We start from the raw sequence: 26,817 nt of genomic DNA on the forward strand, positions 1-26,817 counted from the left end.
AAAAAAAAAAAACTAAAAGATATATGAATTCTTTTATCTTTCTTGAAGTTATTTTCGATTTGAATTTTTCTTAAGAGCAGTAATTTGAAGTTTAGATAATTTTAATTGAATTTATTCATTCTTATGCAGGTAGTCTTTCTAAATGGAACAAATAACCAAAATTCTATAATTAATTTTTTGTGAATCGAACTTAAACGATCGATTTAACACAAAAATACTACATATATTCGGCTGACGCACCAAGTATAAAGAATATACAGTATATTAAAAGAATAAAAAATAAATTTAGTTCTTTGCTTTGAACTTGGGATGTTTTTGGTTTCCTTGAAAGACTCGTTCAGATGTTCTTTGAAATTTCCAATTTGCCTGTCGCTTTATGATTGAATATTGACCATTTGAACCCCAGAATACCCACCTCACTACAGGACATCTTTCCCGCTATTCTTTTCAGATAATTACCTCCTTGACGTGGCACATTCTTGTTGAAACTCTCCCAGACAGACCCAACCTTCTGTTTTTATTTCTTTCTTTATTCCCCTTTTATCCCATCTGGCAGACGGAAACCGTCAAAGTCCGTCACTAAAATAGCTCCAAACAAATCACAAAAAGTTTAAAACGTGGCGATGGAAATGATAACCGTCCCGGCCCCACTTCCGGCCCGGCCCTCATTAACATCGACCAAGAACAAGAGGCCGGTAGATAGAAGCCTAGAGGTAAAAAAAATTACATGCAATGACGTTTTTACCCTTGAATTGGCGGGGGTGGAGGATTTTACGGTCCGCGGTTTGCGGGTGGAGTGTAACTTTCAAACGGGGGTGGGTTCAAAGTTAAGGGACACAGCCCCCACCGGGTAGCTTTGCGAAAGCTGGGAGAAGGACGAACGGGAGAGCGCCACGTGGGAAGATTAGGAGGGCTTGATGGTAATGGATTACTGGCTTTTTACGTAGCACCGACAGGTGACCGGACTGGATGGTGAAACATTATAATGAAGGATTTGATTAATTTGGAGGGTTTATGATGCAACTATGATGACAGATGAGGCACGTGTAGGGATGAAGGAAGTGACCTAGAATTGGATTATAGTGAAGGGATCAGATCCACCAAACAAATGTTGCATTATTTGTTGCCAAATGTCACGTTGTAATGTTTGAAATCATTATCATTTTTCTGTTTTTGGTTGCTAGAAACCATGATTATGTGTGTTTAGCGGTAGTGGTTTTGTGTTAATTGGGGGGCTCTGTCCTATGTTTATGGATGGTGGACCCAGGAAATTAGAATATTTGGATTTTGTCTGTTAGGTCTTGGTTGGATCGCGAAAAAGAAAATAGTTCATTTGTGAAAAAGAGAAAGGAAATAAAATTTTCCGATAACTTTTCGTTCTGATATTTGATAACATAAAGAAAATCGTATGGAAAGTTGTTAATTAAAATAATAAAATAATATATTATGAATAATAAATGCAAGGACATGAGATGAGAAACTGGTTTTTATGGATTTTGGAATGAACAACTATCCCTCACATTTTCCCAACTTTCAGGAAAGTATTTTATTTCTTTTAGTATTCTCAAGCGTAGGAAATGAACAACTTTTCTTTCATGATAGTTATTTTTCATAAACCAAACGAGATCTTAGATTAGTGAAAAGCTTATGCAAATTTGTGTGTATATCATTGAATTTGAATCTCTTCGGTAGTCTCTCTTATTTCTTGTGTTAATGACTGAAATTATGAACAACGATTTCATTCGAGACTAAAAGGTCATTGCTTAGAATTAGGTTGAACAATTTATTGAGTCAAGTTAATGGAAATGTAAAATGTGAACCGAGAACCTTTGCGAAAGAGATACGAAACCATAAAGTTCAACAACCCACCAAGAGAATACCAGTGTTTGCTTCGGAAATGTTAATGGGCCACCTCCGAGAGGCGGGCTACTTACAGAAATTAAGTAAGTGATAGACATCAATTTACGGCCCACCATTTGTGTAGAAATCTATAAACGATTGGGTGATTAGAAGAATAAATCACATCTCTATATGACATTATGACATAAGTAGGGTGTTCAAATATGATATGATTGGCCACTTATGCCTACACTGTTATGCACCAGTGAAGTCATGACTTTTTTCGTTTATCAATTGATGGGATTTCTTTATCTCCTCCGATTCAACCTTTAGAGAGGTATTGACAGAAATATCGTTCTCTGTCACGCAATCGATTATCTTTTTTTCTTATTGACTACTTTAAACATCATTGGATGTGTTGTGTGTAGTACGCAGCGAGTGATCCTATGTTAATCCCAAATGGCATGAACTTGTAAGTTCGTCATGTTAGTAACGAACATACAAATACAAATGCGGTACGGTGCACACACATAGATAAAAAAAAAAAAATGTAGTTTATCACCAACAACAATAGAGAAGGAATCTAAATAGCCTGAATTATTCACGATACATGTACTGAACGGAATAGATAGCCTGAAAATTTCAGCTATATATGAGATTAAAGAGTGACGATAATTAACATTCCTCATATATGATAGCTAGATCCAGCGATTAATTAAAATTTAGGGAATTGGACAGTGGAAGCACATCGTCCTCTAGGAAGAATTGGGCACTCGATAATGTCTTGGCCAGAAGTATCAACGCACAAGTAAACTTGGTAAAGTTGGCTGTTACCAGCTGAGTCTTTGTTGCACTCAATCCCTGGGGTATGCCCAACACCCTCTTTTATAGCCTGCACAATGCTCTCCAAGCTGTATAGTTCATCATCTGGTTTTATACCTGCAAAATTCAAATCCCCAACGTTTACATTTTACATTTGTACGTTTTGACGATCTTTGTACGTAATTTAATTTGGTCAGAAAACAGATGATCGAGCATAGATGAACCAAGTTAGTTACCAGCTTTTTTAAGGGCTTGAAGAAGGTTGGCCTTTTCCTTGAGCTTGAGACCGGCTTGGAAGTAATCTTTCTGGTCAAGTTCAGATTCGGCGCAAGTGCCGTGCTTCTCCCATTCATGTGACCAGAACCTGTACCCGTTACTGCTCGGGCAGCTCATCGACGGCCAATTCTTTTCCAGACTGCTCATCAACTCTGAGATCTGGAAATAGTGATTTGATACATAAATATTTCCGTGCATAAATCATAATATTTCCATGCATAAATCGACGGCCTTATGCCAGTAGTACTCTATGTGAATTACAAGTCTACTGTATATCTTCAACTAATACTAACACGATTTCGATCTATTTCAACTCCAAAAATCGTACCTCAGATTTGTCGAAGACACTGTCGGGATCACAGTTAGAAGGGTAAGAGCCATCGTTGTAGTTAGGCCAGAGACCGTGAATGCCAAAATCTGCAGCAGGCTTCCCTGACTTGGGATAGCAACAACTGTGCTTTGTGTCGCAGTATGCTCCTGGCCACTGCATCGATCCATCAAAATGTTAAAAACGATGAGATACTCATCTTTTAGGGTTTGAAACTAAAAACAGATCGATATGGAAGATCGAAAGAGATCGATAAACTGTATACTCTTCCTTTGAGATACTCATCAAAATGTCAACTCACCTGTTGAACGAAGTAGAAGAAATCAAAGTCCTGAGAAGCGCAAAGAACCTGGACTGACAGGTATTGAATTACCAGCAGTTTGATCAAAATCAAACTAGTGCTGTATCTCATTGTACGTTGTTCTATCTTTTTCTGATCGACAACTTTTCTTCTCGACAAAGCTAGCTAGCTTAAGAAGGACAATGCTGATCGATTAGCAGAAAGCTGTACTAATAGGAAAATTAAGTAGAAAGATGGAAGAAAATAAGGATGGAATATCCCAGAAAGCATATGCTCCTATTGCTCCCCAAGCTTGTGAATTTATACAACGTACTACATGATCATTTGCGTGTCTAACGGTCTCTAACATTAAAAGAATTACTTGTAGTTTGCTTCTTCGTGCCTTCCTCCATTTCTTTTTGTATTTCAGTTTTGAGATCGATTATTATCCAGGTAATTAATATGCTTAATTTCTTAATTAGGTGCAAATGGGCATTATCCCTTATTACTTTGACCTAACCTTAATTGGCTTAATTAGTTGATTGAAGGGAGTGATGCGATCCCATATATGAACACATCTATGTGAACAAGTAAACATATCGTCAGCTAGGTTTGATTTAGCAATGGAGAATAGATAAGTGCGAGAAAGATTAATAAATGAAATATAAAAAGTTGTTCTAATATAAGTTCCATCATTATCTGTAAGCAACAGTACCAGACATTAGCCAAGGAATGCTATAGCTATAGCTGTGGATTAGTCTTTAAGTGATACTAAGCTATATATGGAGCTAGCTGAAGTACGCCTTTCTGCCCAATCTTGCAGATAAAGATGAAACGTTAGCTAAACAAAGGTAGGGGGATGCTTTAGACGACGCTTATTTTTGGCTTTGGTGTTGCGTGCAAGGCATTTTAATTTGGTTGTGGACGGATCGGACAGTTCATGACTCATGTGATCCATGAAGCGCATACCTGAGACATGGGGCTTAAACAACTCGGCATGCAGTTCATATATATGTGAATGTGTTGTTATTTATTGTTCTTTGTCAGGAAGAGAATATTAAGGTTCCACGCACTAATATGATACTCACTAAGGCACATGGAATTTAGCAATTTCAATTCAGGGGGGAGGGAGTAGAGTACCGGCCGGTGACCTAGCTAGATAGACAGAGATCGAGTACGTTGCTGATGAAGATGTACGTACAAAGGGAAATTGACAAGAAAGGGAGACACATTAACCAGAACCCATTTTTAACAAATGCTAAAGATGCACGAGACATTAAACAAACTATGCATGTAAATGGTTGGAATCAAATCAATCAAACTAGACTAAGAGTTTAGACACATCGTAGGTGTTCGATTACGTGCAGGATACCTTGAAGATGTACATGTAGATAGCCATTGACCGAGCTCCGATACTTATGATGATCAAGTTAATTAATTTGATCAATCTGATCTGGAAACTTGTTATAAAAACAACATCAGCTACCTAGCAAGTTATTTAAGCTAAGGGTGTGAACTAATATTAATGAATAAAGCTATTTTTATGAGGCGAGAAGGTCAATCACCCCAATTGGTTGTAAATAGTGACGTCTAACCAAAAGTGTTTATGTTCGAGGGGATATGAAACCAGTTTTTTCTTAATTTCTTGACCATACAGATACAGCGCTAGATCTACAATAATTGACGTGGTTGATCAACACCAACTAATGAAGTACCTAAAAAGGATAATGACTTACAAAGAGAGAGAGATGTTCCAAACTTGATTGTAAACATTTCACCACTTTATATTTATGGTTCAATACAACCTTCTTTGACGTTGTTATAGATGAATTCCATCCTCTTTGCCAACTTTATGGGTCTTATTCCTTTGATGCCTCTTATTGTTTCCATGGTTGAAAATGAAGTATATATATTTGTCGATCACTGCAAATTAATCTCACTCCCGGCCACTCTCGATCACCAAATATATATATATGAAGTATCAATCTAGCTAGTCTTGTTTTATTGAAACAATTCAAAACACAAGAAGAACTAGCGAACAATTGGTTATCACTTATGACGAAAACAGGAAAGCGAACAAGTGAAATTGATCACAGTTAGGAAATTATGAAACATGAAACTAGAAGAGATCTGCATAAATGTTACGAAGCATCATCCATGGATCTCTCTGCAACTACATTGAAGTACTCTAGAAGGTAGGGAACTCAATGCTTGAACCACATTTCCCATGGGGGAAAATCGGGCACTCAATGAGGTCAGAGCCATTAGTGTCCACGCACAAGTAGACCTGGTAAAGTTGGCTGTTTCCGGACTCATCGACATTGCACTCGATATATGGAGTGTATCCAATTGCATTTTTCAGGGCCGCCTTGATGTCCGCCAGGGTATAAGACTCGCCGTTGGGTTTGATTCCTGTACTTTGAAGAGCTTGGAGGAGGTTGGCCTTCTTCTTGAGGTCAAGAGCCGCTGCAAAGTAACTATGTTGGTTAATGGCAGTCTCAGAGCAGGTTCCATGTTTTTCCCACTCGTGTGTCCAGAAAGCAATCCCACTGCTGCTAGGGCAAGCTAGTGTTGGCCATTCTTCTTGCATACTGCTAATTAAATCTGAAATCTGTTCCCAAAATATATGGTCAATATGCATGATGAAAGAGGTAAATTAAGGAAGAAGGTAATTACTTGGGTAAAAAGACTAAAAACTGTAACATATATGCATGCACCATTTTTATTATTAATAACAATTTAATAGGGAATATTCATTACCTCATTTGTTCTTAATCCAAACAATTTCTACTTGACGCTTGGTTAATTACCAAATTTCCAATAATGTAAAAGAAGTTGAATATAATCCTTCATTTTGTCATCAAGTGAAAACTAAAGTAAATGTAAAAGGAAAACAAAATGGAGGACAAAGAGGGGCATTGCTTGCACGCAGGGAATATGTGATCCACACCATAACCTGCAGGCCATTGCTTGCACGCAGCCCTTGCCTTGTGCCCATGTTCATAGCTAGACTACTCCTGCTTAGTTTTCTTTACTCTAACTAATCCTGCTCCTGCCCACATTAATTCACGTACAATGACCCTTTCTGTTATTTAACTTCATAGTCCAGAGTGACCAAACTCTATCACACCGGCCATGCATGTTGATCCAAATTTAGAATATGTCATGTCGTGGCCGGCCTTAAAATTGCGAAAGAAATCTATGATCGTCCATATCGATGATTTCGACAAAACAATTACATGCATACCAAACAGTGTTTTATTATATATCAGATAAAATTTCATACCTGAGACTGATCAAAGGGGTTGTTTGGATCACAGTTTGAGGGGTATGAACCATCCTTGTAATTTGGCCAGAGCCCGTGGATCCCAAAATCCGCTGCAGGCTTACCTGTGGTTGGATAGCAGCAACTTGTCTTTGTATCACAGAATGATCCTGGCCACTGCACCATACAGTTAAACAAACCATGCATAAATAAAACCAGGAGATAATAATTAGTAATTCAATTATTTTCTTCAAAATCTGAATGAGATTGATAAGCTCTCACCTGCTGAACAAAGTAGAAGAAATCGAAATCTTCTGCAGCACAGAGAACTGAAAGACATGATGATCCTACTAGTCCTAGTATTAGAAGCTTGATCAAATCTGAGGGGCTGGACTTCATTCTTAATCTCTCACTCTTCTCACTCTCAGGCTGGTAAGATGGGTGTGAATTATGGAGCTGCATATATGGCTGTATTTATACGCCAAATTGGAAGGTCAGGGAGGTCGAATATTCAGTAATTTATGCTACAATCATTCCAAATCTGATGTCCACATCATATAAGTGTGTAACGCTTGCATATATGATTGCTATACGTCGGCTCATTTTCCTTTTATAAACCTATTTTGTGGTTGTTTTATGCTGTCACATTTATTGTTTTGGATTTTAATTTATTTTCTTCCTCCTTCTAATACCTCCACTTTTCTTAATTTTCTGTTCAGATTCATTATATTGAAATCCATTAATGGATTTTATGCAGATGATTGTAGTATCTGAAATTGATATCTTTATTCTTATTAATTCTCTGGAATTCCAAAAACGATTGTCGTGATCTTACGATTATTATTATGAATTTATACGTATTTACATATTATTATTAAAATCATATATTTTTTCCTCAAATTACCCTTGAAAAATCAATTTACGAAAAGATTAATCAAACCAAAAAAGAGTAACTACCCATAATTATTTAAGCCCTATGTATTACATGATATTTCGGCTGTTAATTTAGCCAGAAGGTACAAGACAAGCTAATCTACAGTTGTTCTAATAATTTGGAAGGGAGTAGCCTCCCAAGTTATGGTACTGACGTAAAGGCTTTCACACTTATTCTATCGGTGTCCAATAACAAAGTCTGGCGTGGTTGTAACATGCACTAATACAAAACAAAACAATCTGGTGAAACAGCGTGCAAGTCAAATCGTTCTCATGATGAACACTTTGAATACTTCATACAAACTGGCCGGTTAGTAAGAGACCTTTGTTTCTGATATTATTAACACAGAAAATTTTAGCATTCAAAAGCATATTCTCTTTAGTGTCCCCAATTATTATCTGTCCAATATTATTCAATGTATATTTGAGCTTACAACTTCAACGAAAGCAATCTGTGGATCCACACCAGTGAAACATGAACTAGTTAGGTATAATGATTTGATATAATGTTTCATATTTTGGTGATACAAGATGTCTCGGTCACAATTAAGTGTCATGTAAGTGGAGAGATGAGACGTATTTTTGATCTCTGAGCTGAAGTCGACTATTCTTTAGTACGAATAACCTAGTTAGAAGGAAGGAAACACAACGGAATCGGCACATTTTGAGTCGGGTAGCACGGGACAGTCGATGACCCTATAACCAGAAGGTTCTATACAAACATAAACCTGGTAAAACTGGCTATTCCCAGATGCATCTCGATTGCATTCAATCCCTACACTGCGTTCACCATATGCTAATTTCAGAAGATCTATTATGCTGTTTGAGTTATAAACTTTCCCATCTGCTTGGATTCCTGCAAGTTGGAACAATAGTAATGATGATTTTTCGTAAAGCACGACTCAAATCGGGTATGGGGATAGGGATCGATGGCCCTCCCCCTTGCCATTGCTACGAGGGAGGTTAAGATAAAAGTAAAGAACAGCTGAATATATAGGTACCTTCAGCTTGAAGCAATAAGATGATGTCTTCCAAGCTATTTATGAGTGATAAACCTTGCAAAAAGTAATTGTATTGAGGAAGGTTAGACTGTGAGCAAGTGCCATGTTTTTCCCACTCTTCAGACCAAAGCCGGGTGCCGTTGCTACTGGGGCAAGCCAGCGATGGCCAATCTGTCTGCAAGTAACCGATCAACTCTGACACCTGCATTATCAGTTTATCACCATCGTCATTAACAAATACAAGGTTTCAAAATGAACTAGTACACATACATATATCATTGCTGCTTGATCGGACTGCAACTCAAAATGCAAACTCAATGATGTTAAAGAATGTAGAATTTCGCATCGTAGTTTCCTGCCTCTTCATGCATAGGAAATTTGTTTTGGAGAAGCAATGATGTTGCAAATTATATACCTGTGTTTCATTGAAGTGGTTGTTGGGAGTAGGTTGGGATTGAACCATTGTTAAAACTAGGCCAAAAGCCACTGATAATGAAATGTTGGGCAGGTTTTCCTGTAGTTGGATAGCAACAACTCTGCTGGGTGCCAGAGTACAATCTTGGCCACTGTTGTACAAGGTAGAGAAAGTCATACTCCTGAGAAGCGACTAGTATTGCCAGACTTTGTATTATCAAAAGCCAAATGAATTTCGTTTCCATCTCAAACTCTGTTATCTGGGAAATGGCTAATTCCAGAGGTCCAGTTCAATGTGATCGTTGTCAAGTATTTAAAGGAAAAATTAAACAGAAAACTACAGTATAGGGGAACATATCCTCAGCAACGTAACCCATGTTTCCTACTTCTGTATTGTTCCTGCCGCCATTGTATTACGTACGGATCTATTAACTGTGTCCTAGGAATATCCAAAGCTGTCGACTCATGTTGGCCGGTCTGGTTAACAAGATTGAAAGATGTAACAGTTTTAGCTTAGGTGGGTACAAAGATCAGAAACATCAAAACCTCTAAAAAGTAAAAACACAGTTTTTATAGCACAAAATACAACCAGAGGGTGTATTTCCCCATTACCCGGTGAGTCTATGAACATTTTAGGTTGTATTTTATATCACCAGACTATATATTTACACTTGTATCAATGCAAAAAATAAATTGCAGAATAAATTTACAACACATGCATTTCTATTCATGATGACAAACAGATACCGTTCCACAGCCTTGGCTACTGAATGGCAGTGATACGTCGACGACGATGATGGACTGAAAGGATTTTCCTAAGACTACAACCTGCTTTCATCTTCCTCACTGAACAACCTTCCACTAAGACGATGAAGCCTCTAGTCACTGGAGAAGCCAAAATGCGCAATAAAGTTTCTCTGTTAGGCTAAAATGATCTCCAGTTCAATTCAAGCTGCTCAACTACCAATAGTCCCCACAGGAACACTTGCCGTCTTTGAAATGATGGAATCGTTGAACATCTCTAAGAACTATCTGTCTATTAAACATCAATGATATGTATTTAGCAGCAGAGTGGCAATCACCACATACCCTAAGGTTCTTCACAACACGTATTGTTGTCCCAGCAGCTGAGTTTAAGAGCCCGTAAGTAATGGCTAATTTCTCACTATGATATCTAAGAGAAAGCTCTCTATCTCTATCATCCATGTCAGAATGAAACACTAGAGATGTATCTGGAACATATCCGGCCAGCTTTAATTCTTCAATCAACTCATCAACTGCCTGATGCAGTACTTTCGAAACTGAACGCTCGCCATCCCCAGAGAAGAATTCATGCACCACATTTTTCATTTCTATGGAGCTACACCCCGGAATCTTTACAACACCTCTGTCTTTCATCAGTTTCCTCAAGTAATCAACATCCTCCCATCTTCCGGCTCTTGCACACAAGTTAGATATGATCACATAATCCCCACCATGAGAGTCATCCAACTCAAAAATTTGCTCAAGCACCCGCAAGCCAATGTCGACATCTCCATGACTGGCACAAGCAGATAACAATGTTCGCCAGATTATAGGCGTAGGCTTAATTGGTAGCTCATCTATGAACTTGTAAGCCTCCCTTAAACGTCCAGATCGACCTAGTAAATCCACCATACAACCGTAATGCTTAATCCTAGGTATAATCCCATATTTCTCACTCATGCTGTAGAAATACTTGCAACCCTCCTCAACCAATCCGGCATGACTACACGCATATAAGAGACCCAGAAATGTGATCTCATCAGGTCGAATTCGTGCCCTCTTCATTTCTTCAAACATCAACATAGCTTTGGAAACATTCCCATGAGTTGCATACGCCACAATCATTGCAGACCAAGCCTGTGTATCTTTCACACTCATGTTCTCAAACACAGACACTGCATCCTCCAGGCTCCCACACTTAGAATACATATCTATCAATGCAGTGTTCACTTTAACATATCTATCAAACCTATTCTTCTTAACATACTCATGTATCCACTTCCCCAAGTCTAATGCACCTAACAATGCGCACGACGAAAGAGCACTCAGCATTGTAACATCAGTAGGCTTAAGACCACTCGCTTGCAACTCTCGAAACAATGCCAATGCCTCATTGGGACGACTATTTCTAGCATACCCTGTGATCATAGCATTATGCACGACGACACAAGGTTCCGGCATCTTATCAAAAACCTGGCGAGCAACATCCACAGCACTGCACTCAGTGTACATATTTATAAGAGCAGGACACACAAAAATGTTAAGTTGCATTCCACATTTGATAACATAGCAGTGCAACTGCTTCCCTTCTTCTAAGGCTTTGCAGGCGGCACAGGCCTTGAGAAGAGCCGGGAATGTGTAGTCATCTGGGAAGATACCTGAGGACAGAACCTGTGAAAAGAGTGAAATGGCGCGAAATGGGGTGGTGGAGCGTGAGTAACCACGCGCCATGGTGTTGAAGACGACAATGTCCGGGTGGGGAATTTGGTCGAAGAGCTGGTGCGCATAGTCCATGGAGGTGGCAGTTGGGTTGAGTGTGCAGGAGTTGATGAGCTTGCTGAGGACAGAGAGGTCATATTGGAGATGAGTTTTGATGGAAAAGGCTTGGATTTGCTGGAGTTGTGTGAGAGAGGTGCATTTGGGAATGAGAGAGATTCGAGATTGAGTGTGAGCTTTTGGGTGAGAGATTGGGGTCATTTGGATAGCCAATGATGCCATGACTGTTTTTGAGTGGTGTAGAACAAGCTGAGTTTATACAAGCACTGCTTATCCATTCAGTGGCTCTTTCAGCAATCATGGATGAAAGTTTTTAACGCTTTCAAACTATAAGGGCCAAAATGCTATACCTCATATCTTCAACAAATCAACAGCCTTTTCTATTCCGATCGAGTGCTTGGCGAAATAATTCATGTTCAATCAGAATCGTATATGCCCACCTTTGTAACCAAACATATATTCTTCTAGCTAGCTAGCATCTGTCTACAGCTTACACTATATATAAGTAAACATACTCGAGAAACACTTATTTAACCAATCTTTGCAACAGAAAAATGTGTCTACCTCCTACACAGCAGATTAAGTGTACCTCATATATAGCAAAATGTTTGGATGAAAAACCTTTAAAGGCATAGTCAAGGAAAAGAAATACATCAAACCATGAAACACTAGGTGAAAGTTTATTTAGTTTGGTGATGCCAGTACTTCAACAGTCCACAGGAAAATTACCATCTGCTCTAACCGAGGCCATTGTCGTGCTGTGGCAGCCTAGGAACTGGTGTTGGCCATGGGAGCACAGATCGGAATATCTTCAAAGACACATCACGGTAGCTCTCTACATCCACCTTCGACAACCAGCCTGTGCGGATGTTGCCCTTGAAAATGGCTTCACCCATACGTACATAATAGACATCCAAATTAGTTGGTTTGAAACCGAAGATAGTTGTGTCACTTGGATCCATAACATATTTTGAATCAGTATCCATCAGAAACATTACGTCCAGATTAAGTTCTCTGGGTTTCAGACCCAATTTTCCACCTCCAGCAACAGCCATTTGGTTTAGTTCTTCTTCTGTCAACTCCCAAATACATAGCTCAAAGATTTCTGAATCAAAGTAGTAATCGTAAAACAGCAGACGGCCTCCGTAAACACCTAAGCAAACTGGTACGTACTCATCCATAGAGGTCCAAATAAAATGAAATTGATAGCCATGATCATCAGCACCATTAGTAAATGGACCCAGCGCCAATATGCCATTAGTAGTATTCCAGTACAACATTCCATTGCCGGCAAAGCCAAACAAACTGATATGCCAAGACGAACAGCCTCTTGGACATGGCACAACTGATTCTCTCCACTCACCAATCTCACTAGAGAAAACCTGAATCTTCAACCTCAAGCATTTCTTACGAGGTTCATCAGGTATTCTCACAACCTTAAACCTGAAGTCAGCATTAATTTTCATTACCTCCCTTTGGTTTTCCTGATCAATGTCACTTCTGTCTTCCTTATAGTAGCAGGGCTCACACATGAATCCCACAGGCCTATTTCTGTGGCCCCGAGGGAAAGGAGGAAGAGTAACCAGGTGCATTGTGCGTAGATTGCAGATGAAGTAACCGGGTTGATCAGTACGGGCTTTGCAGCACAGAGCTAAGTCGTTCCATGTTGCTAGGATTAGTGGATCTCTCCTCAAACCGAGCACGTTCCTTAGCCTCGCGGCCACCTCCAGAGTGAAGAGTTCACACCCAAAATTGCTGTGAACAACAGGTCCTCTACGAGTTACAATTGGGGGTATCCTCTCCATTCGGAGCCACAGAAACCGACCAATCAAATAAGGATCCGACAAGACATTGCACCAACGTTTCGAAACACACTTGCATTGAACAAGTGATTCGCAACTAGGCAAACGACAAAGGATTTCGACCAATGCAACTTCGGGGAGATCATCAATACTAGTACTTGCACTCTTGGATTCTAATTGTTTTGACTTAACAACAGTATCATAACAAGACACTGACAACTTCCTATCCACACCATCCATAGCAACACAACTAACAATGTCCAGTAATGATGCCGTTAACGTCTAAACCTCCAACTCCAAAGAACAAAAGCTACAGCAAATTCGAAAAACAGAAATGTAAATCAAGTGTGTAATTCAGAGATAGAATCAAACGAAAAATAGATACACAGAACAACTTACCCGATCCTCCTCTGACAACTAATCAATCCGTACTTGTGGAGAAGCACACTGAAAGAGTTCAACCATGATCGTATAAGCGCCGGTGATCTCTCTCCTCTACTCTCAAATTTTGGCGTGCACGAGCCCCAAGTCCCTTAAAACCGTTTAACCCTATCCGTTTGCCCCTGTCGCCTTTATATACGATTTCTGGATACACGTGTGAGTAGGTGTAATTGTAACCTTTCACGATAACAATTTGCACACGTGGACCGTTTCTCTGAATTCTAATATTGGTCGTACATAGTTTCACATGACCTGTAAATGGACGGTGCAATTCTTGTCGTTCATAATAATTTGTATATGAGGATCGTTACGTATCTGCGTTATGTCATATAATATCAACCATTCACATATATATGTGTAGATGCACGTTTTGTAGTTGTATATTGAATTTTGATGGTTCTATTTCAGACCTCTGCGTAATGTACACCTCTTTAGAAACTTGAGGCCACACGTCTTCAATCTTAGTGAAACCCAACTCGAGCCAAAGTGTTAGGGACTATATTATCATACAAACATTTTATACGAAGTGGATTAACGGAGATCTTAGGCTTGCAGTGGCATGCCTTTTGGCAGCAATATGCATGGATATCACTTGTTGAGAACTGTGGTTATCATAGTGTTCTTCTACACCTTTATGACAATCCAATGCACGGTGTTCTCTTTGTTTGTGGAAAAAAATTGGAATGCTTTATGCTTGGCTGTTAAGGCCTGACATCAACATTGTCTTCTCAGCTATATTTGGGACTGTTTTGCGTATTGGTGTTCATAGTTGGATTGCGTAATGGGTATATGTAGGGGTGATTTGGTTTTAGAGATTATATATTTGCAGTGTTTGCTTATGTTACTCTTCGTATTTGCTAGCTTTTCTGTTCCAAGTTAGTTTTTGACGTCTGCAAATACTATTCTGTTAGTACCAAAACAAGATGAGCAGAAAGCAACCTCTGAGAAAAGAAGAAAAAACAAAATCCAAGGTAAGCAAAATATTACAAGCCCTTGAAGTTCAACTTGTTAATATCAGTGTTGTTATTTATTTATGAACAAAGCTTAAGAGAGATGGTTTACAATTTGTTTTACAGAAGTGTAAGTACCCACTACCCCAACGAAAGATCCTAGCACCATAATGCTAAGAATTGTCATCAACTCGAATCCAATCCTACGAGCAACACTGTTAATCTTCAGGTAGAACAGGCATGGCAACAATATTGAGACAGTGACACTCAGAAAAGCACCAACAAATGCCATGATATAACCGAAGAATGGAACCATCAGCGCCACACAGACAGTGCTGATCACAATCACTGTTCTGACCAAAATGCTTATAATGGCATGACTGTTGCGAAAATGGCGTGTCTCCTCTATGGCAGTAGCAATTGGAGTGATTATAATTGCATACTTAGTCAGAGGGTTAACTATTGTGATGTAAATGGCTATCTTTGCACTGATTTTTTGTACTGGAAGATTTAATGTCACTTGAGACTTCAAATATTCTCCAAACATCAAGTAACCCAAAACAGCCATGGATCCATAGGTGATGGTGCTTGTTATGAAGCATACAAGCAAAACCTGCAACATAAAGTAACCCAAAAGTTTATACCGATTCATTTGAATAAAATCGATCAGTTCAGCCTCATAGAGTCATAGACTATGAATGTTTTACCTTTGGGAATTGGCTTCTATCTTTCATGGAATTGCACAATGTGGGAAAAACTGCATGTCCACAGTAGCAGAACACATACAAGCTTACAGTAGTAGGCAATCCTTCCCATTTCAGGAGATCACCTCTTGCATCAAATCCCACACTATCAACAGCACCAACCCAAAAAACACAAACAACCAAAATAATCGAAGCCAAAACTCCGCCAGCAGATACATATGCCAGCAATCCCAAGCTCTTCAACCATGTAGTTGGCAGTATTACAAGGGCAGTGGCTAAAACAAAGCATTGCTTACCTCCAACTGTGTGGCCTGCCATGTTGAAACTCATGTTTGGAAACAACTGGTTTAAGTTATCACCTTCTAGTACAAGAAATTCAACTGCAACTAAATACAGCTCAAGGTACATAAAGATGGATATGGCCACTCTTCCTTTGCATCCAAAAGCGACTTGACCAATGTCAGGATATGATTTAATATGTGGATTTGAGTCCATACATCGCTGTAGAAGCAGCCCTGTATACCAACACAGGATTGCTACCGAGAAGAGAAGCAGTAAGCTCAACCACCCTCCCTGAGATAGAGCAAATGGAATCGATAGTATTCCCACACCTGAGAATGTAACAAGGTAATGGATTAAGCCAGCTTATCAATCTTGGCTAAATAGTTTTTTTCTGCATATTTTGAAGAGAAAAGGTACCTGATAATGTGTTGAGTCCATTGAAACAGGTTCTGAAGAAGGTAGTGCCTTTGTTTTGCTCAAGTGGTTGAATTTGGCTCTCTATCTTCTCTACTTTGAGGGAGTGCAGTTCCATCTTTTGTGTTGCCACTAAGAAAGCTTTGGTTCATATATGAGGGACATCCAAATATATATAAGCAAATACGTGACCAGGCAAGCATTTCCATAATTGGTTTGAAATTTCATTAAGAAAATGATTGCTTCCTGGAAAAAAAATATGAAAAATGGCCAGGTTAGGAGGATGAGTAGATAGCCATACAAGTGATACAACAACATCAGCAATAAGTTAAAGAGCATTAGGCAGTAGAATCTCTGCAAATTTATGCATGTGGTGGAAATTACATTGCTATGTGCTTGGTTTTCTTAAAGGAATTCCACTTACATGTCACAGCCATTGCTTTGCTTCTTTATGAAATTAAGCTTCTCTGATCTTTAGGGTCCATTGTCAATGAGACGTGTTCCTTTCTACTAGTTTATATTCAGAGAGCTTAATAAGTTTGGTCTTATAGCTCAGTATCTGTAATCAACTCCAAACACAGCAAATTGGTAGCTAAACTCTATAGTTATACCTTCATCATAATCAAAATACAACATGATCGAAAGTCCGAATACTGGAGTTTATGTTCAGTCCTTCTCTTCATCCCCTTAAGTAATTACATATAGTTAGAACATAATAGCACTTAAACAGCTCGAAAAAGCACACCCCGTTATCTTAATTCATCACTGACACTGCTATGTCCTTTTCGATACTTTTGTTTAAAGGGAAAATAATTGTAACAAAAAAAAAAAAATCTTTGAAAAATCAGTATGTTGAACAAGTTCTTTAGCTGCAAAGAAAAAGCATTCTTGATGGAAAAGAGAATATTCAAACTGCTTTTCTTATGATGCAGATCAGTAAACTACCGCGAAATTCCAACTAAGCAATGTGGATTATATTACTAGGCAGTGTAATACTACTTTGTAAGGGTGTCTGATCCAAATCCACAGTAGATAGAGCAGTAGAGCACTATTTTTTTCTTTGATATGAAAATGGCTTTTGTTCTAGTGCTGGTGGATGGTATTGGGCGCACTTTGCACTAGAGAAAGTAATTGGAAACCAATCCATTCCAATATCAATGGTAGCTTGTGCTTTGTTTGTCCCATGATGTCAGGACATTTGACTACGTACCAATATTGTGCAGGGAGTGGAGCATTGACATCATTATAAATAATAAACTAATTAAGGTGCTTAGTTCCAATTGCTTTGCATTATTGCATAATAATGGGGAATGAAGCAGCAATGCAATGCAGCATAGAGCAGATAGTTACTGTTTTCGATCGGATTGAACTGCAGCAATGGCAAACTTTACAATCAGTTATTTTTGGTACCAGTCACCATCTACGTTTCGTAACGCATCGGTATGAATCTTCAATCTTACCGTGTGGCGTTCAGCGAAGTTAAACAGCAGATTACAATTTACAGTTGGTTCATTGTCAAATATATTCCAAAATAGAAAACCATCAGTCTCAGGGAAGCCTAACATCTTTGATGATTTGGATATATTCCTCATTAAAGATGTTGCCCTTTAATTTCTTTACCCAAAAAGGAGCATACATCACAGATTCTGGAGAAAGACTGAAAGAGTTGCCTAACTGACTGTTTTGGTGAATCATGGAGATGATTCAATGATTCTAAATTTCTACTATAAAGGATCAACAATATGCTGCATGGAATATATTGAATATTCAGAAGCATTTTGTAAAAATATGGAAAGGCACGTAAGAAAGGAAACCCTGATATAGGTAGATCATATAAATGTCGCAGTAGAGAAATGGAAGTTGAGAAACTGATGTGAGTGGCTTTCAACTTAAAGGAGTGTTGTTGCCTTGTTGGGTGGCTTGAGTCGGGCTATTCTTATTTGTTGACACGGCCCCAAAGTCATGCATGTCTTTAAGTTCTGATAGGTCATGAACCTATTGGGCTCAGTTGTTATTGAGTTCACTACGCACAAGACGACTTGAACACGACACCTAGTTGGCACAAGAACATTCAATCGTTGTTGTAAGCAAAAATCAAACCATACACAAATATGAAACTGAGCACATATAATTTAGAGATTAAGTAGCGGAACTTCAAAGCTATATTTGAGGGGGAAAGTACATGAATTTTGTCTCAATCTCATTAAACTCATAACCAATTACACATATCATGATTTTCGAAGCTCAATGATGTAGAACAGGCGACGACAAGAATTGAAGAGCAGATGGACCGTCGCAAGAATTTTTGTTGGTACTATTCATGTCTGGGTGGTGAGCCCAGAACGAGGTGAATTATACCTTTTCAAGAAGCGAAACGGCCCCGGGAACATGAATTATTAGTGTATACGCCTATGTGGTGTTTTTCAAGTATCCGAAGTCGTTTAGACCCTCAAAAGCAGCTTTTAGTATTTTCTGAGCTTATTTTGGACTTTATTTTATTAGAACCCATGGGCTTGATTAGGCCTTTTGTTAGCGCCTTTAGGGTTTCTTTTTTCCAATATTTAAGCGTCTTCTTGTGACCGCTTAACATCTATTTTTTATATCAATAAAACTTCGATATTTCTCTATTTTCCTGGAGGACTCTAGAATTTCTCGTGAATTCGAGAAACCTTAATCATGTGGACTCAATACTGCCTTTGGTGGACTCCTATGTGATAATTTCCCCCCACCAATGATCGTGACTAACACTGAATGAAGGAGATCAACTACATTTTTTTATATTCAAAATCACAATTTTTTGAAATATTTTTTAGGCTCAGAGACTAATTCTCGTCGGTAGATCATGTTTGAACGTTTCATTTTCCCTAACCACCAAATAGATTGAGACTTAACCAACATCGACAAGATTCAAACCTAGTTATGAGGATTTATACACTTAAGCTCTTACTAGCTCGACCACATGAGGTTTGGTTAAGATCAACTACTAGTATCATCATATTGAACAGATGTTTTTTTTGTTAAAGCATGTCCACCCCATGCTAAAAATTCAACCCAGGTTAGATGCCACATAGGCTAACCCAAACCCAAAAAACTTCAATCCATCTGTTGAATGGGTTTTCTCACATTTCAGCCTAGGTTAGATTTTTAGGGAGAGATCTAACGCAAACTAGATGAGAAATCCAACCCATATTGAATTGTTCCACCTCAGCCAAAAGCCAAACGTGGCTGATGTCATCTAGCAAAGCAGCGTGCTCACCACGCTTTTGTATTTTGCGCAAAACTGCAGTAGCCCCTGACACGCGTCAGAAGGGCACAACTCTTATTCAAAGCTAATCTGGACCGTTGGCTTAAATATTTGAATTAAATTCAGTTTACCCCCTTGTGGTTTAGGGGTGACTTCATGTTAGTCCCTACACTTTTATTTTCATCAGTTTACCCCTTGAACTCTTCAATTTCTGTCTGCAATGCCCAAATTCTCATATTCCGTTTGAATTGACATTTAATTATCAGCAGTTAGGGTCCGATTTAAACATATAAGGTCTGATTTGCCCAAATTCTAGATACTGGCCTCACAGTTAAGGTTAAAATTATCAGGAATTAACGTCCGATTTGGACAGAATATAGGACATTTGGTCACGCTTGAGGAAAATTCAAAAGTTTGAGGGGTAAACAGATGAAATTGAAAGTATAGGGATTAACATGAAGTTACTCCTAAACCTCATGGGGGTAAACTGAATTTAATTCTAAATATTTTGAATCTAAAGGCTGATATTTAATAGCCAATAACTTTAAGTACCTATTTGAAAATTATGAAAAAAAAAATCAGAAAATGATATAAAAAATAAATTACGATTGGCTAAAAAAAATAATTATGAAAAACTTTTGGGTAATGTTTATTCCAGGTTTGGAATGGAATAAATTTATGAGAAATTTTATTCACACATCACAACTTACTAGATACACATCCTAATTTTTTTTTTAAACTACCTATTTTGCCCCAAATCCTCCTAAACTATCACCCAAACGCCTAACTCATTGTCATCTCATCACAACAAGTCACTTCATGGAATTATGACGTTAATCATCTTGGTTCACTCATAATCATTTTTTGACGATTTATGTAATGAATATAATCAAATATAAGAAAATTAAATCAATACTTTTCAAAACTACACAAATTTAAGTTCATCCTATGAAATATGTTCGAAGCCATGGAAAGGAGTCCAAGTGACCGCTTGTATCATGTTTTAATTTTCATTCATGAATCATGATTATTCAACTACATGACGTGCCCAATCTATCGGTTATGCTATGAGATTCATTTTTGTTTTTTTTTTTTTGTAGAATTCACTTTTATTTGTTGTAATCTCATCACTACGCGCGCATAGATCGATCATGGCTTTTAGGGCTTGAATTGTGCTTTGTGCAGTCAATTTCATCAAGGGAAGAGGGAAGAGGGAAGAATAAATAGAAATTTTTAGGGCTCATGATTTGAGAATGTAATTATAATTATGTTTTTTTTCGACAAGAGTAATTATAATTATGTTGGTGTTTTAAAATGTATCAAAGGGTAAAATTGTATTTAAAAAACTTTCAAAAAATAGGGATGTGTATTCAGTAATTAGAGATGTGTGAATAAAATTTCTCTAAATTTATTAATTTCATATGCCATAGTGTTTATTTCATTGTAACTTTAATATTTTGATCATCTTAAATTCACTTACAATTTATTTTGTAAGAGCATCTCCAACAGCTTCCCCATTTTCTTGAACTTCTCAATTTTGAGGAATATAGAGCTGTTTTTAGATCCAACAGCTTCCCCATCCCATTCCCCAAAATGGGGATGTAGAAGAAAGAGAAGCATTCATTCCCCAACTTTGCAGCAAAACATTTCTTCACATGCTCCAACGAATTCAAGACAACAATAGAATATTTGATTAGATATTTTATTGTTACAATGAAATATATAATGTTTTTTTGTTATAATTAATAATGATATAGTATATTTTTTTGTTGTATTAAATGCTGAAATCTCTAAAATGGAGAAGCTGTTAGATTTTAAGCATAATTTTTTTAGAGATTTTAGCTTTTGTTTCCCCATTTTAAAGAAATTTTGGGAAAGCTACTGGAGATGCTCTAATTAGGTTAAAATTTATTATTCTAAAACTATTAGTCATATTTAAAAATGTTTTTTTAAATTCAATAAACAGTTACTGTCACGTGACAGCAATCTCATATTTATGACAGGTGGAAACTGCTGCTCAATTAGAGTGACCTATGTCCACTGTGTTTAATCTAAGGCTTAGTTTAGTATTGTGGTTTAAAAACTCAATTTTTAAAAAGCTCAATTTTAAATAAGTAATCTCTAATCTATTTTTTAAAATCGTGGTTATTTGAACTAAAAAATTTTAGATAAACACGTTTTAAAATTTTATTAAATAAAAAATTTATTTAAAATAATAATTATAAGTGATTTTAATTCTTAAAACTCAATATAATTTGTTCTTATAAACGAGAAGAAAGAGCGTCGGAGCCGAGTTCCCGAGCCGAATCGGGAAATAGTAAAGACAGAACGAGGAGCGGACACGTGGACATGCGAATCCAAACCCAAACACGAATCCGAAAGAGCCCAACCCGCAAAGAGGCGCAAAATCAATCAAACGAGGTCGTTGTTTTCTGGACCAGAACAAACAGAGAGGAATCGAAAGAGAGAGAGAGGGCGAGACTCTTTCCCTTTGATTATTGCCCTCTCCGTCTCCGATTCCACAATTTCCCCGAACCCTAACCCTCGCAACGACGCCGTTTCGCGCCATTCTGATTAATTCACTCACATGAATCTCGTTCCGCTCTCACGCGCCGCTGCTTCCTAACCTTTTCATGCGACGATCGCACGCCCGTCAAGGGGTCCACACTTCGAAACCTACCGACGACGATAACGAAATGGATCCGGTCAAGCTCCAACTCCGGCCCAGCACCCGATCCAATCTCTTCTCCCGCAACCCCAAGCAGTCCTCCTCCACCAGATCAAGCTTCCTAATCCTCTTCTCCGTCACCATCGCCGTCGCCTTCGTCCTCTGCTACCTCCTCTTCTTCTCCGCCACAACCTCCCGGAACTCCGAACGCTACGGGATTGTGATCGACGGCGGCAGCACGGGGTCGCGAATCCACGTGTTTAGGTACAGCGTCGACGGCGGGAGCAATTCCGCCGTGTTTGATTTCGGCAAGGAGGGGCTGGCGTCGCATCGGGTCAACCCGGGGCTGTCGTCGTTTGCGGAGGATCCGAAAGCGGCGGGCGGGTCGTTGAAGGAGCTTGTTGAGTTTGCGAAAGGGAGGATTCCGAAGGAGCAGTGGGGGAACACGGAGGTTAGGCTTATGGCCACGGCGGGGCTCCGGCTGCTGGATTTGGATGTTCAGAGTCGGATTCTGGAGTCTTGCAGGAAGGTGCTGCGGAGCTCCGGGTTCAAGTTTCAGGACGAGTGGGCTTCGGTCATTACAGGTATGGCTAGGGAAATGTTATAGTTGTGTTTGTGAATGTTTCGGTTTTTCGGTGGAGTTATGTGGCTTAGTTTTAGTGGCATTGTATGAAATGAGGCAATTTCGAGTGCTAGAATTGATTTTAAGCCATACTGTGCATAGTTGAGTGTATGTTCACTAGATTAACAGTTTACAATGCCATATATCATACGCGAAGCCTACACATTATGTTGAATGTTTAGTTTCTCTTGTTTGTTCTGGCATGTAAGGAAGCCTAAAGGCCTAAACACTGTGGCTAGTTTTATTGTACAATTGTAATGTTCATATTACTAATTCAATTTTCTGAGCTATTTTCAAGGAGTGTGGTGCTAAAAGTTATGGTTGATGTAGGTTCTGACGAAGGATTATATGCGTGGGTTGTTGCAAACCATGCCCTTGGAACGCTTGGTGGTGATCCTCTGAAGACAATTGGGATTATTGAACTTGGTGGCGCTTCTGCTCAGGTTTGGTTATATTAATCTAGCTCTCATATGTAAATTTGGAGGTCTGCTCACAGGTCATGGTCTTTGCCAAACCCATGTATACATATTTACAAATCATATATAAGTCATGCCTTGTGAATGTGCTGTTTACATGGGAACAAGATTAGCCATATCTCATTGACAACCACTAAAAACATAGTAGAAAACGCAGGAACACTGATGCTTTCTTAATGGCATGCCCCTGTTATTCACAGAATGGTTTTGGTTATGTTTCAGGTGACATTTGTTTCAAATGAGCCAATGCCTCCTCAGTTTGCGCGTCCCGTCAAAGTTGGAAATGTCACCTACAATCTTTACAGTCACAGCTTTCTTCATTATGGCCAGGTTCAACTTGTGCATATTTATCAGACAAATGGAAGACTGGAAATTAAATTTTCATTCAGATGCTATATTATGGGTTGAAGTTCTTAACTAGTTTGATACTGCAGAATGTTGCATATGAATCATTGAAGGAAACACTTGCTTCAGGAGACTTCAGCTCTGGTAAATAATATTAAAAAAAATTGCACATAAGCCATACTTAAAGATGGCTGGAGCTGATTGTTACAATTTGATTTGGCTGTCGATTCCTCTGTTGTTAGACTCATGGATGACTTTATTGTTGTTGCGCCACTGTTGTAACGTGCTATTTTTCCTGGATTTTAAACTTATTTCCCCATTGATGCAGCTTCAGAAACACTTCAGAAAAGAATGACAATAGATCCTTGCACTCCTAAAGGATATTTATATGAAAGGGAGTCTCCAAAGCTTTCACCAAGTTCTTTGGGTGAGAAAAATAGATATTTATCTGCTCTGCAATCTGGGGGTAACTTTTCTGAGTGCAGATCTGCTGCAAACATGATGTTGCAAAAAGGAAAAGGTTATACTGTCCTTCACTGTACTGACATATTTGTGTTCAATAGATTTTATTTTTGCTTTGTTTTGACTTTGATTATCTCTTTACTTGGTACCAGAGAAATGTTCCTACCAACCCTGCAATATAGGGTCAACTTTCACGCCAAAGCTTCAGGGGATGTTTCTGGCTACAGAAAATTTCTTCCACACTTCCAAGGTTTTATCATCTCCATGATTCAGCATCATCAGTTAATAGTATTAATTTGTTAAACAAGAGTGTTCTAATGTTCATTTGGGGGAAGCATTAACGATACTTCTTTATTTCTGTTAAGAATGTATGCATTTAAGTGTTTCTTATGCTCTCTCTTTTTTTTACTGCATGTTAGTTCTTTGGTTTGGGCCCAAGGGCATATCTTTCTAATCTGATGATTGCTGGACAACAATTCTGTGGAGAGGATTGGTCAAAGTTAAAGAAGAGATATCAAGCATTTGATGACGAAGCTTTGCTTCAGTATTGCTTCTCTTCAGCATATTCTGTCGCCTTACTTCATGACAATCTTGGAATCTCTTTGGATGATGAAAGGTATACTCATTTTACTGCAGAATTGTATATCCTGAATAAGAGACAAGTCTGACTTGTTGCAGTTTGTTGTTCTATAGTATGGCCAAATAATAACTCTTTTGTCTCATGGCGTTGTTAATTGGAGTTATTCAATTATTGTGTTTCTGTGTATTATTTAATGTGACTGTGCACATGAATCTTATCGATTGCCATTACTCCTATACCAGGATCAGGGTTGCAAATCAGATTGGAAGTATTCCACTCGACTGGGCTTTGGGAGCTTTCATCTTGCAAAGCACATCTGACTTGGACGTAGGGAACACTGATTGGATTTCCGCCATAATTAGTGATGGATCACCCACACTGCTGTCAGTAATTTTCATATTTGCACTTTTATTGTTTACAGTGTGGTCTCTGTCAAAGTGGAGAAAGCCCCAGCTGAAGACGATTTATGATCTGGAGAAAGGGCGGTATATAGTCACTCGTATTAATAGAAGTTGAACGATTGTGCTAGAGGAAATGTCCATTTGTTATGTAGATGTGGAGGGAATGAGTGGCACAATATGGTATATTGAATTTCACTCCAGCAGCCTCGGTTTAGTACCGAAGACCACCCTGTTAAGGTTACCAATTGCAGCTGAGATTGTACATTGTGGGATTTCTGGACAGATTGTAGAGTAAGCTTTTTGTGCTGGAGCTAGGATAGATTCCCATTTTGTATTCGAGGGAGCCCAAGACCTCTTTCTGATTATACCACAGGCTCTTGTTTCTACCCGTTGCGAGGTTAGGATAAAAGTTGGATAGGTTGGTTGTGGGGAGAGATGTTGAGTGCTGTATCATTGTGTGATTACACGTTAAGGTTAATGCACTGCCCTGCTGCTTTCTTCGCATCCGATTATTCTTATACCTCGGCAGGATTTATTCATCGCATCAGGTTTCCAGATTCCATGGATTAAGCTGAAGATTTGGTCATCTCTCGACCGATGTAAGAGTTGTAATGTAATCTTTCAGTGAGAAATGATTATTGTTGGAAATTAATCTTAATGAAAGAACAACACGAACCTTCTTCCATCTGAAAGTCCGCTGCAGGCAATAGTAGTACAAAAAGGCAGTCTCCTTGTTCCTTGAAAGCATTTGTTCTTTATTAGTTTATTTGCTTACAGAAATGAAGCACGAATGCCCCTTCTAGACCTATTTTTGTTTGACGCTGACATATTCGCTTTCCGGTTTTCATCGTCTTTCAATTGGTAGCGTCTTGGCCTTAAGCTACCCAAAACTTCAGTTGGTGTTTAAAGAACTACCGTCTCTTTAGCTGTAAGACTATGCCCAAAGGCCAGAGGCCATTCGTTTGAATGGTCTACAACTTTGATGTGTGCGTTATCCTACCAAATATGTTGAAAGGGAACTAATCATACATCCATTTAAAATAATTGAAATGAGAGTAAATGAACATGTTCTTTGAGCTACTCTACCTGAACCCTAATTTAAACAAAAGTTGCAAATATTCAAGACTATGATGGTGGAAGTCTCCAAAGGTATGTAGGCTTAGGTTGGTTCAAAAAATACTTGATTCTATTTCTTTAACCATACTTCACCTACTTTCTTTCGATGAGTATATTGTATATTTCTCCTACTTTCGAGAGAAAAAATAGTCTTGACTATTTAAAACTTATTGTATACAACCTCTTCATTCATTTGTATATTTCTGTTAAGAATCACATTTCGCTACGTACATTGACAAGAAAACTTAGAAACTAACAGACAATGGAATGTGATATAGATAGGAAATTCTGATAAAGTAGTTTAGGGTTCATCCAAAACCAATTGGCAATGGATAAAGTGGCCTAAATCCTTATAAACCCACAAACAATATTTCATATTCCCGACGTGGGATTGATATCTCAACAAATTCAATTCGTATGTGCAACGTTTTGGACAAGAAAAAGAATTTTGCTCTCGCCACCGAGTCTTCACTAAATACAAAAGAACGGGTCGTTTACGCGGCAAAGAAAAAACCAAACTGACGAAAATGCCCCGGAGGTGGTTCGGTGAAGCCGAGGATAAGACGCCCCCGCACTATAAATAGCAACCGGCGAGTTGGGAAAAGCAACCAACTAGGTATTTTCGGCAAAAT

General features: G+C 38.5%; 6 protein-coding genes across 7 annotated transcripts; 1 reads left to right on the forward strand and 5 right to left on the reverse strand.

The window, feature by feature from the left end:
- Positions 1-2,469: 2,469 nt before the first annotated feature.
- Positions 2,470-3,900, reverse strand: LOC101303991 (ribonuclease 3-like). The gene is made up of 4 exons (XM_004297250.1): positions 3,567-3,900; positions 3,266-3,421; positions 2,898-3,096; positions 2,470-2,778 (listed from the first exon to the last, which is right to left on the reverse strand). Exons 1-4 carry the CDS (start codon positions 3,675-3,677, stop codon positions 2,555-2,557), a joined length of 690 nt encoding a protein of 229 aa, XP_004297298.1. The 5' UTR covers positions 3,678-3,900; the 3' UTR covers positions 2,470-2,554.
- Positions 3,901-5,733: 1,833 nt separating this feature from the next.
- On the reverse strand, positions 5,734-7,249 carry LOC101304276 (extracellular ribonuclease LE-like). Its single transcript, XM_004297251.1, has 3 exons — positions 7,093-7,249; positions 6,832-6,987; positions 5,734-6,156 (listed from the first exon to the last, which is right to left on the reverse strand). Exons 1-3 carry the CDS (start codon positions 7,207-7,209, stop codon positions 5,734-5,736), a joined length of 696 nt encoding a protein of 231 aa, XP_004297299.1. The 5' UTR covers positions 7,210-7,249.
- Positions 7,250-8,372: 1,123 nt separating this feature from the next.
- On the reverse strand, positions 8,373-9,207 carry LOC101304184 (extracellular ribonuclease LE-like). The gene is made up of 3 exons (XM_004298380.1): positions 9,160-9,207; positions 8,745-8,946; positions 8,373-8,599 (listed from the first exon to the last, which is right to left on the reverse strand). The coding sequence occupies exons 1-3, from the start codon at positions 9,205-9,207 to the stop codon at positions 8,373-8,375; spliced, it is 477 nt and encodes a 158-aa protein (XP_004298428.1).
- Positions 9,208-10,118: 911 nt separating this feature from the next.
- Positions 10,119-11,900, reverse strand: LOC101304476 (pentatricopeptide repeat-containing protein At2g02980-like). Its single transcript, XM_004298381.1, has one exon. The coding sequence runs from the start codon at positions 11,898-11,900 to the stop codon at positions 10,119-10,121; it is 1,782 nt and encodes a 593-aa protein (XP_004298429.1).
- Positions 11,901-14,965: 3,065 nt separating this feature from the next.
- Positions 14,966-16,389, reverse strand: LOC101304769 (vacuolar amino acid transporter 1-like). The gene is made up of 3 exons (XM_004298382.1): positions 16,275-16,389; positions 15,579-16,186; positions 14,966-15,484 (listed from the first exon to the last, which is right to left on the reverse strand). The coding sequence occupies exons 1-3, from the start codon at positions 16,387-16,389 to the stop codon at positions 14,966-14,968; spliced, it is 1,242 nt and encodes a 413-aa protein (XP_004298430.1).
- Positions 16,390-21,949: 5,560 nt separating this feature from the next.
- Positions 21,950-25,810, forward strand: LOC101304566 (probable apyrase 6-like). Of its 2 annotated transcripts, XM_004297253.1 has the most exons (9): positions 21,950-22,767; positions 23,136-23,248; positions 23,504-23,611; positions 23,716-23,770; positions 23,955-24,146; positions 24,241-24,338; positions 24,508-24,704; positions 24,911-24,995; positions 25,090-25,810. In XM_004297253.1, the coding sequence occupies exons 1-9, from the start codon at positions 22,149-22,151 to the stop codon at positions 25,123-25,125; spliced, it is 1,503 nt and encodes a 500-aa protein (XP_004297301.1). In that variant the 5' UTR covers positions 21,950-22,148; the 3' UTR covers positions 25,126-25,810. The 2 variants fall into 2 exon arrangements, with proteins under 2 accessions (XP_004297301.1, XP_004297300.1); XM_004297252.1 differs by having other exon boundaries at positions 24,911-25,810.
- The last annotated feature ends 1,007 nt before the right edge of the window (positions 25,811-26,817 follow it).

Source organism: Fragaria vesca, linkage group LG4, assembly GCF_000184155.1.
Source record: "Fragaria vesca subsp. vesca linkage group LG4, FraVesHawaii_1.0, whole genome shotgun sequence".
NCBI lineage: Eukaryota > Viridiplantae > Streptophyta > Magnoliopsida > Rosales > Rosaceae > Fragaria > Fragaria vesca.

Excerpts from the sequence above, each read along its gene's own strand:
- LOC101304276 (XM_004297251.1), bottom strand. The coding sequence starts at position 7,209 with ATGAAGTCCAGCCCCTCAGATTTGATCAAGCTTCTAATACTAGGACTA. Across the intron at positions 6,988-7,092 it reads TCTTCTACTTTGTTCAGCAG|TGGCCAGGATCATTCTGTGA; the intron begins GTGAGAGCTTAT and ends TGTATGGTGCAG. Across the intron at positions 6,157-6,831 it reads ACCCCTTTGATCAGTCTCAG|ATTTCAGATTTAATTAGCAG; the intron begins GTATGAAATTTT and ends TTTTGGGAACAG.
- LOC101304476 (XM_004298381.1), bottom strand. The coding sequence starts at position 11,900 with ATGGCATCATTGGCTATCCAAATGACCCCAATCTCTCACCCAAAAGCT.
- LOC101304769 (XM_004298382.1), bottom strand. The coding sequence starts at position 16,389 with ATGGAACTGCACTCCCTCAAAGTAGAGAAGATAGAGAGCCAAATTCAA. Across the intron at positions 16,187-16,274 it reads TGGACTCAACACATTATCAG|GTGTGGGAATACTATCGATT; the intron begins GTACCTTTTCTC and ends TTACATTCTCAG. Across the intron at positions 15,485-15,578 it reads ATAGAAGCCAATTCCCAAAG|GTTTTGCTTGTATGCTTCAT; the intron begins GTAAAACATTCA and ends TTTATGTTGCAG.
- LOC101303991 (XM_004297250.1), bottom strand. The coding sequence starts at position 3,677 with ATGAGATACAGCACTAGTTTGATTTTGATCAAACTGCTGGTAATTCAA. Across the intron at positions 3,422-3,566 it reads TCTTCTACTTCGTTCAACAG|TGGCCAGGAGCATACTGCGA; the intron begins GTGAGTTGACAT and ends GGATCGATGCAG. Across the intron at positions 2,779-2,897 it reads TCAAGCCCTTAAAAAAGCTG|GTATAAAACCAGATGATGAA; the intron begins GTAACTAACTTG and ends TGAATTTTGCAG.
- LOC101304184 (XM_004298380.1), bottom strand. The coding sequence starts at position 9,207 with ATGGTTCAATCCCAACCTACTCCCAACAACCACTTCAATGAAACACAG. Across the intron at positions 8,947-9,159 it reads ACCACTTCAATGAAACACAG|GTGTCAGAGTTGATCGGTTA; the intron begins GTATATAATTTG and ends CTGATAATGCAG. Across the intron at positions 8,600-8,744 it reads CTTATTGCTTCAAGCTGAAG|GAATCCAAGCAGATGGGAAA; the intron begins GTACCTATATAT and ends TCCAACTTGCAG.
- LOC101304566 (XM_004297252.1), top strand. The coding sequence starts at position 22,149 with ATGCGACGATCGCACGCCCGTCAAGGGGTCCACACTTCGAAACCTACC. Across the intron at positions 23,249-23,503 it reads TTGGTGGCGCTTCTGCTCAG|GTGACATTTGTTTCAAATGA; the intron begins GTTTGGTTATAT and ends GTTATGTTTCAG. Across the intron at positions 24,339-24,507 it reads ATTTCTTCCACACTTCCAAG|TTCTTTGGTTTGGGCCCAAG; the intron begins GTTTTATCATCT and ends ACTGCATGTTAG.